Source organism: Limulus polyphemus, unplaced genomic scaffold, assembly GCF_000517525.1.
Source record: "Limulus polyphemus unplaced genomic scaffold, Limulus_polyphemus-2.1.2 Scaffold872, whole genome shotgun sequence".
Lineage (NCBI taxonomy): Eukaryota > Metazoa > Arthropoda > Merostomata > Xiphosura > Limulidae > Limulus > Limulus polyphemus.
The window spans coordinates 314,524-324,196 of NW_013666482.1; the positions used below are offsets into that span (position 1 = coordinate 314,524).

At 34.7% G+C, this 9,673-nt stretch overlaps 1 protein-coding gene across 2 annotated transcripts in view; it reads left to right on the forward strand.

Moving 5' to 3' along the window:
• The window catches only part of LOC106460972 (CD151 antigen-like), a 75,964-nt gene that overhangs the window by 54,418 nt on the left and 11,873 nt on the right, over positions 1–9,673 (forward strand). For both annotated transcript variants that reach the window (XM_022387764.1, XM_013920735.2), the window contains exons 3-4: positions 5,308–5,377; positions 8,692–8,883. In XM_022387764.1, the coding sequence (XP_022243472.1) occupies positions 5,315–5,377; positions 8,692–8,883 (255 nt within the window). In that variant the 5' untranslated portion in view covers positions 5,308–5,314. The remainder of the gene's footprint in view (positions 1–5,307; positions 5,378–8,691; positions 8,884–9,673) is intronic.

The window sequence follows — 9,673 nt, forward strand, 5'->3', positions numbered from 1 at the left end:
TCAGATTGTGAGTCGAGCGCCTTATCCACCTGGCCATGCCGGGCCTATATATTAATGAAAGTATGTTATAAGACACTCGTTTTTTGGTGCTATAGAATAAACGTTTCACTTATTTCTATCGGCGCTAATGTTTTCTGTAGGTACGTTAATTTTAACCTACAAATAAAGGGGAAATATTCTTTGACAAGATTGATCTTGGTGGTCAACTGATCTTTCGGGTTTTGCTTGAGTATAATTTGCATAAGTGCATGAAAAATTAGTTAAAACTTCATTTGATAGAAGTGTTTCAATCGTTTTATAACAACTTATTTCTTATCAAAACAGCAAATGTTTTTCAAATTAATTTTCTATCACAGCTCAGTCTCACTCGTGATATTTTACCCGTGTAATTTAATGCTCATTTTATTTTACTTTCTACTGTCATGATGAAATTATTTGTTGGGAGGAATTCATTCTCTTCACTACCAAAAACTCAGAAGCTACGGATAATTGTCCCGAGTTTACTGATGTTTCTGTGCTATCTATCCGTTAGAGTCATAGTAAGAATTTTAATAGCTGCGGGTTGATTAGTGTGAAAACCACTAAAAGGAGTCGTATTTCTGACATTTTCCTCGTACAGAAAATTACTGAAATTGTATTTACTCATTCCGTGCTAAATTGTATAACCTTTTCTAAAATAAAACACGATTCATCTCATATAATCTGTTCTAACACAGAGCTCGGCATGGCCAGGTGGTTACGGCACTCGATTCGCAATCTGAGGGTCGCGGGTTCGAATTCTCCCTCACACCAAACATGCTCGCCCTTTCAGCCGTGGGGGCGTTATAATGTGACGGTTAATCCCACTATTCGTTGGTAAAAGAGTAGCCCAAGAGTTGGCGGTGGGTTGTGATGACTAGCTGCCTTCCCCCTAGTCTTACACTGCTAAATTAGGGACGGCTAGCGCAGATAGCCCTCGTGTAGCTTTGCGCGAAATTCAAAAACAAACAAACAAACAAAATCTAACACAGAGCATTCCGACAGCATGGTGTCATCACACTTTAAAATGCGGAGCTTAATTACAGAGTGACTGTAAAATAATTGTCGTAGTTCAGCACGTCATATTTCGCAAACGATATAGCATATGAAAGTAAGATTACACAGTGCCGAGGTAATTTTCTAGCCAAGACATTACAAACATTTCACATTGTTTGGCCGAAAACAACAAAACAAACAAACTCAAGGTCAAGGTAAAGACATGAACACAATAGACATTCTTCTGTACAACTGGGAATTTTGTTTTGTTTTTGAACAAAAGGTTTTTCTATTTTAAAAAGTTAGTTTTTTGTCAATTTTTGAACGCATCGACTTTATTTTCAAGTTAATTGACTACAACTTAGTAACTTTGTTTTGTTTGTTTTTTAAAAACCTCGATATTTAATTGTTTGACAATTTGCACTAAGTTGTCTCTCGGTTGCTTAACGGTAAAGAATTCGGGTTCGATCCACAGTACAGATAGCTTTCTGTGTAGCTTTGCTTTAAACAAGGGAAATCCACCAAGATGGCTGTGCAACATAATAATGTCTGATTTATCCTTTTTCTTATAAGTATGGACAGATTTTGTTATATAATTCTACTTAATTTTTGAGTCTTATTTCGTTCTTGACCATAAGGGAACTCGCACGAGCCCGTAGCAAGAAAAGAGATTCAAGAAGAGTGGTTTATCTTTTCTTTATATTTTGCTATTAATTCTTTGTAATATACTAAAACCTACTAAGGAACAGAACGCGGAAGCTTGGTTGTTTTATAACAGTTAATTTCACAGTTTTTCTCACAGCATTTTGTTCCGATGGAATTAAAATATATTTTTTAAAACTTCCCCACTACCGAAATACGCCATGTAGACTTTCAGTTGTTTAAATATATTGAAAAACAAAGCAAAATTTACTGCCCTTTTAATGTGAACATTTTTCCTATTGTATATCTCTTTTTTTATGTTTTAATTTTTCATTCTGCAACAGAATTTGAAACGTATAAAAATCCACACCGTTTCTTCTAAATGTGCAAAAGGAATTAATGTGTTTAAAATGGGTAAAAGACGATGTACTTACTTTTTTTTAGCTCTTTTTATTTTATTTTCGAAATGAGAGTGGGTGATGAAAGAAATGTAACCTGCAACCATGGTGTATTTAATTCGTCGAAAAAAACTATAGTTTTGTGATTAGTTTCAATCAAGGAAAAAAATGCACGTGCTTCACTTCTTTGCTAAGAACAAATGACATATCTTATAGGCTGTCTTTAAACAGTTATAACTAATTCTCCAAATCTAGAATATAGAAATACTGAATTTTGGTAATTTTGTTTACACCTTGGTTTCAGCGGTGCTTCTTGTTGCTACAATAGAAAGATAAAATTTTGTTAGTGTTGGACTGGATGGGTTCTAGCGGTTAGCTTGTCGAGCTGCTTGATCAGAAGGTCCAAGGTTTAGTCCGTGATATGTTGCTTTCGGCTTGGAGGAATCATAACTGTTACATTCAATCCCGCTATTCGATTCAGAGTGTCTACATTTGAAAATTACGATGGACATGCCCGAACCTTAGGAGTCTTTGACTTGCATGTTTAACCCTCGGGAGAAAGATCACGATCAGCCATGCTTGGTGCACCAGATTCCAGTAGTTATCCTTCTTGGAACTGTGGCCATAGCGAGAAATACATCGTGGACCTTCGCAACATCAACAAAAGTTCAATATTCTAGAGAGGACTTCCCCTAAACTCGACAACTGTCTCTCTGACAGCCGTTTGTCCTCAGCACCTAACTCTTCTTCCTGATCATAATTCATTCGACTTGTGGAAAATGCTATTTCCTCAAGTGCAATGCTTCAACTCAATAATGAAATAGTTCAGAAAAGCATAAGCAAGTACACTCGTCAGGAAAAAAACAACAACAGACATTCCACAAAACAAATTCTGTTGTCACGGCACCAAATTTTCTCCTTACGACTTACTCTATGGTATTCTCAGATTTACTGATTTTTCTTCTAGACTAGTCACCTGGCAATATCTTACAAAACAAAAATATGAAATTGGACCTCAGATTAGTTCAAAGTAAAGAAAGAGAGTGACACATTGAAACAATTTAAATTTGAAATAAATGTATTGTGTTGCGCTTTAAATTGAGAGCCCATAATTGTTTTTTTAACGTAGATCAGTAATCTTAAATCGTTATTCAAAGCCATCATGTTTCAAACTTAGAAAACATGTAATTACTTACTAAAACCAACAATGCCATTATTCTTAGGGCACAGGTGCTACCCATGTGACTGAGTTTTTTTGTTTGTTTGCTGTCAACACAAAACTATGCAATGGACTATCTGCGATTTTGTTTCACCACGGGTATTAAAGCCCAGTTTTTAGCATTATAAGCCCTCAGACTTATCACTGAGCCACTGAAAATATGACTGAGGGTCACTCTCACTTGAAAACAAGGTATGTTGTGTGATTGAGACATAACCTGACTGGCCATTTTAAAAAATCACTGTTCTACTTTTTAAACAATCATTCCTACATGAAAGTTCATGTGACACCCTAGCTAAATGACCTAGTTCCATGAGTAACTAGGGCGAGAGGAACTTAGTATCTATCTTGACTGATATTCCATATTAATACTACATTGACAATATGTAGAAAAATTTGCTATATTTTTAAATATTAAGGAGGTGGAAAACACATAGTTTTCCTGCATATCACAAAGATAGTTAGCGTGTCTGAACTATGAATCACAGTATTCTTTCTTTGCGTCCCGTTTGTGAGTCTGGAATAAGAATAAAATCTTACTCTTCAATATGCCAAGAATAGTACAAGAGTTCACAGAGGATAGTGTTGACTAACTTCTTTCCCTTTTGTGTATCATTTCAAAATTAAGGACCACTAGCACATATAATCTTTGTATAGCTTTGCGCGAAATCCAACGAGTCAAGCAATTTGTTTATGTAGGACAGGGTTTCCTAAACCTTTTTGAGTTGTCGACCCCTTGACGAACTTATAAAGTTGTCACCGACTCCCAATTTCTTAGAATATAAATCATAAATGAAACTTTATAGTCAAGAAACTTCAGTATATAATCAACTTTTATTCATCATAATCCAATCATTCGGAAACATAGAATCCAAAAAAAAATGAAGTTTTAATTTTCTCTAATGTGATGGATGGGCCTGATGGGCTTTAACAAGTGTATGAATATTGGGCTGTAGGTTTGGAAGTTTGAGTCTCAAGTCCCCGCGTTATTCGACGTTGGCCTGTTTCTCTGTTTGCTAAATATACAATTCAAATGGTTAAATCCAGCTTCGACCATGTAGGAACGTGGAAAGGCGTAGGGCGGTTAGCTGCATATGCCAACCTTACCCTAGGGTCCATTTTCGACTCCTAGGTCTTTATTCACCCCCTATAGAGTCTCATCGACCCCAGGAGGTAATTATCGACCACCTTGGGAAACCCTGATGTAGGAACTGGATCACCACCCTTTCTGTCAAGTGGCCAAGAACGTGAACTCTAATGCCTGACAAGCTTTAATAGCTCCATCTGTATTTATCATATATTAGTGGTCTTTATTTCAGACAATGAATAAAGTATTTGTGCTAAAAAAATAAAGTAAATATACTGTCTCCTCTTTTAGATGAGGGACAAAAAATAAGCAATTCCTCTTACATATGAGTGTAAAATGGTTTGTTTGTTCAAGTTGATAATACAGTTCAAATAAACATGTCCACGGATATTCAGACACTATTCAGAATTGCCTATAAATTATCTCCACCTGGCGATGGTCCCTAAGGAACTGTATGTAGTAAAAATACCATGTTAGTACCACCCCTCGAGCTTTCATTATGATTTAATGCACCTCTTAAAATAGACTTTATATTAGTTGCGGTATTGTGTGTTAATATCCATTAATGGCTCATATTTTTACATGTAATTATAGAAAATCGTGTTTTTTTATATATATGTTTGAATATTTTCTATTTTAATGGCACGAAAAAAAAGATTGATTGTTTCAATAAGGTTGGAAATGTTACGCAAAAAAAAAAAAAACATAAACTGTCAAGTTATTATTAACTATGATAATTTGTAATCAAGATTTTAATACATTGTTGTTACTAACAAATATTTAACCGCTCATGGAATTTTTTTCTAAAATTAAAAAGGTTTATTTTCGTTATCTCCTAAACAAATTTCTAAAAGAGCAAGAAAAAAATGTTGTTCGTTAATAACACTATATTTCTATGTTGTTTTTTTTTTAAATGTCGTATTTCTAAAAATGTATTTCTTTTTCAGATTCAAAATGGTTGAGGGTTGTCGAAAAGCCATCAAGTATGCCATGCTTATGGCCAATTTACTTATCTTGGTAAGTAACTGTTTATAAAGGACATTCTAAGACTTCTAGTTTCACCAAGGAAAGCCTATATCAACAAACCTAATTATTAAACTTACATAGAAAAAACAAACACACGCGCTGCTCTCCTTTAAGGCATTCCTCCCAAACTTAGTCCATACTGTGAAAGTTGTAAATTACTAGCGTGCCGAACAAAGCACAAATTCGTGAAGCACTGGTCATGTTTTGTGAGCTTATTGTTTAACTGGTCAACCTACAAAAGTCTAATAAACCCAGGAGAAACTGATAGGTTAGATGGTTACCAGATTTTCTGTTTTTATATAGTTAGTGACATTCACTGCTGATTGATGAAAAGCAATGGTTTAGGATTAGTGAGGATGTGTGCACACCCATAGAAGACCCCACCCGTGCTGCATTATTAATCAGCCCCATGCCGTGCAGATGGAAAAGTACATCTGACAGATAGAAGGGGCGGATGGGGGAGTCGTAACTTTTGATGAGAGCTTTTATCATTAATTCTTCTTTTAAACAGCTTTGAATAAAATAAAGAAATTGAGTTCAATATTCGCATACTGTTGTAATATTTCACAATAAATATGAAATTCCTTGCGTGTTCATATCTCAGCAAATCGAACATTGAATTCATGTCACAAGAACTCAGAATATCTTCAAGAAAAATAAGAGATTTTAATAGTAATTCTTCACATTTTTGTGATTTTCTATAGTGCGTATGAAATTCTTTGTCTATTCATAGCTCAACAAAGTCAACATTAAATCAATCTTACAAATATAAGATCTCAAAAGTACAGGGAACGGGTCTCAGACAAATAAGCTTCAAAGAAAGAAAATTGAGCTTGTTTGCAAAATAATAGTAACAATTATCTCCAAAACGCTGCATTTTGTAATCATAATAATAAAAAAAATGTACGCTCATGAAAAACTAAGAGTGAAAAAAAAAGACTAACTTAGATCCAGATATTGAGCAAACCTTGTTCCATCGAAGTTATTACAAAAGAGGGGGCGGCAAACGTGCCTAAACTATGGATCCAAAAATTCTTGGTTCGCGCCTTGTTGCAGCAAAAATGCGCTCCGTACTTCGGAGCCGTGGGTGCGGTTGACTAGCTGCTTTCTCTGTAGCCTATTGCTTCATAATTAGGGACGGTTTTTCACAGCTCGCCCTTTTTAGTTTTGTGCGATATTCTGAAACAAAAAATTGGACAAAATGCACTTGCATGAGCAGTTGTTCTAAGTTTCCCATTATAGGGGTTTATAAAGTACTTGTGCAACTTTAAACTTTAATAGTTGTTAATGGTACGTGTGATAAAAGCAAACTGTAAAGAGTACATAAAAATATAACCAATGAACTTTTATTACAATACAATTCAAGTTTCTAAACTTCAACGTAACTGCCATCTGTAGCGATAATTTTTTCAAGCCGATTTTCTAACTCTACAAAATCATTCTCCGGATGCCGCTGAGTTATGTCATGACTTGAATTTGTGATTCTTGCTCTAAGTCCCTTTAAAATATTGGACTTGAATAAGTAGTTTTTACATGACCCATACAAAGAAGTCCAATAGGGATAGGTCAGGGAACCAAGGAGGTCAAACAATTGGTCCACGTCTGCCGATTTCCTTCTTTAGGAAGACATCATTCAAAAGCTCGTACACATCTAAAGCAAAGTAGCAGGGAACACCTTCTGGTTATGAGAATGTACTATCTAAAAAGATTCAATCGGCGTAGCTCGGGGATAAAGAAATTTTGTAATATAACAAGATATCGTTGAAATGCTTCCTGGACGACTGCTAGTGCTTTATCTCTGATTCATGGACCTCCGGATCGTGGTTTGTCATTCACTGACTCCGTTTACTTAAACTTTTTTTATCCAATTGTTAATTGAGTTGCGGTGTGGTGCATCTTTATTGTAATGAGTTCTAATTTTTTTCCTCACTGCTGTTATTGACTACAGTTGAACTGATCACATCACACAACTAACGTTTTCTTCTATCGCCACCATATTCGTTAGTTAGGGATTTTACATAAGAATACTGCATTATGGTAAAACTTTATGAACCATGCTTTCATATACCGTTTACAGTTTGTTTCTATCTTGCGTACATCAAACGTTATTAGGGTTTACAGTTGCACAAGGACTTCACGAACACCGTGTATTTCATGGAAGGTTTAAGGTAGAGAAAAATGTCATATAGTAATTGTTTAAAACTTGCTTCTGCTTTGGTTTTGGAGACTTGTAGTTTAAAACTATCTACTCCTGTAATATACTTTGTACAGTGCTGCATTTTTTTTCTTTTGCAAATTGAGCAAACTGCTGAACTGCTTGTTATGATAAATTAACTTCTTTCCTCTCAAGTTCGGATTAACCCAAGGGCTGGCGGGGCTTGTAGCACCGGTGTCCCATAGACCTTGGTTTTTTCCACTGACCTTGAACCTTTTGAAAGATATGTACAATTCAAAAAGTAGTTTTGCTTCAATTCAGTACATTGTTTAAAATTGGTGGAAAAAAACCACTGAATTTCATTCGTGATTTGACGCTGATCTGATGTAGTGTATCCAGTTGCATAATAACTCGGTATAGCCCGAAAGACCAGATTGTTTATGGTATTAGAATGGGAGTTGGGCACATTTATCAGACCTCGTGTATTCTTTCTAAATGACTCACTTATAAAACACATAATACTGGACTAGACATTGTAATTTATGTAAATATAAGGTACTTATAATTATAATTATTAATTAGCAACTCTGAGATCGGTCTACCATATCTCGTTTGTTGTTAATTTACCATTCAATAACCGAGATAAAATGTGATATTTATTGTCGTAATTACGTTTATAATCCAAAGAATCTTCTGGTTAATAGCTACTTTAGACATTTGAGAAAATCTAATACAGCAACTTTAAGATACTGAAGTCAAATATATGATAAAACAGACACCGTCTATCGATAGAATCGTGTTTCATTAAGTATAAAAACTCTAACGAAAAAGTCAAATTTACATCATCCTTAGCCAGTAATGTAAGAACTTCACATAATAATTTAATATAAGCACAGAAAGACTACGTTAGCAAATTATTGTGAATTTTACTCATGCTTTGACTATTGTGAAGTAAAAACCACAATATATGGGTATTTTGGAGAAAGACCATTCCTTAGCTATGATTAGGTCTAGGTTTAATACTTAGCTTACTATTAAATCTAACCAATTTGTTGCTAGATTAGAATGACATTCACCAACACTGATAAATTCATTTATGTTTTAGTCCAATTTCAAGTACTTATTCTAGCGTTTCTCCTTCACTTTCTAGATTGGCGGAATCGTAGTTTTTTCTATAGGAGTGTGGACGTTGGCAGACAAAGCATTCATGGAAAGCCTGCTAGGCAGCAACCTATATGTCAGCTCTGCTGCCATTCTCATTGCTACTGGTGTAATAGTTATTATCATTGCTTTTCTAGGATGCATGGGAGCTTTTAAAGAAATCAAATGTATGCTTTTAACGGTAAGTTTGTCTGTTTTATTCCCATAACGATGAACCAGTACACATTTAATTGATAAATAATGTCTTAAATTTTTGATATGAGAATGAAAATGTGCTCAGAAAATAAAAAAAAATAATTAAGAAGCTGCCGTGGTCTTATTGTTGGATGAAAGTTAACGTGCACGTGCTTTGCACATCATAATTAAGTTCAAAGTTTACCCATTTTGTTACGTCGACAGAGGAAGTCTATCCACGATTGGATTCACTGGAGAGCTAAGCACTCTAAAATACAAGGTGTAATACTTGGTAGAACATTCGAGCATTTAGACTACTACGAAGTAGCCTTTCATAATATTTTCACGTGTTTCAACCATCTTATTATAGCTTAACAAAATAGATAATTATGAGACATTCAATTAAGTTTTCTATGTCGTTACATAAGCTCGAGTCTTTAACTTAATATTTAAACAGATAGTATGATCGTGTGGCTGTCGGTATATGTATCAAAACATTCGTCTGTTCTGTATAGCAGCTAGCTTAACTTCGATAATTTTTATACAATATAAGTAACTGACATTTCAACGTATGTGGCAAATTAATCAGTTAATCACATTTATCTAAATGCAACAAGTCAAACTTTCATCTTACGTTAAGATATACTCAGGGAAATTGCATGGGGAATTAATTTGTCAAACTTTTTTGATAAAAGGGTTAGGATCACATATAAAGTGTAACAGACTTAAAATAAGACCCAAAACTCGAGCGCTTTCGAATAGTTGGCTATTCTTCTTCAGACTATTGTTCTCCTGAG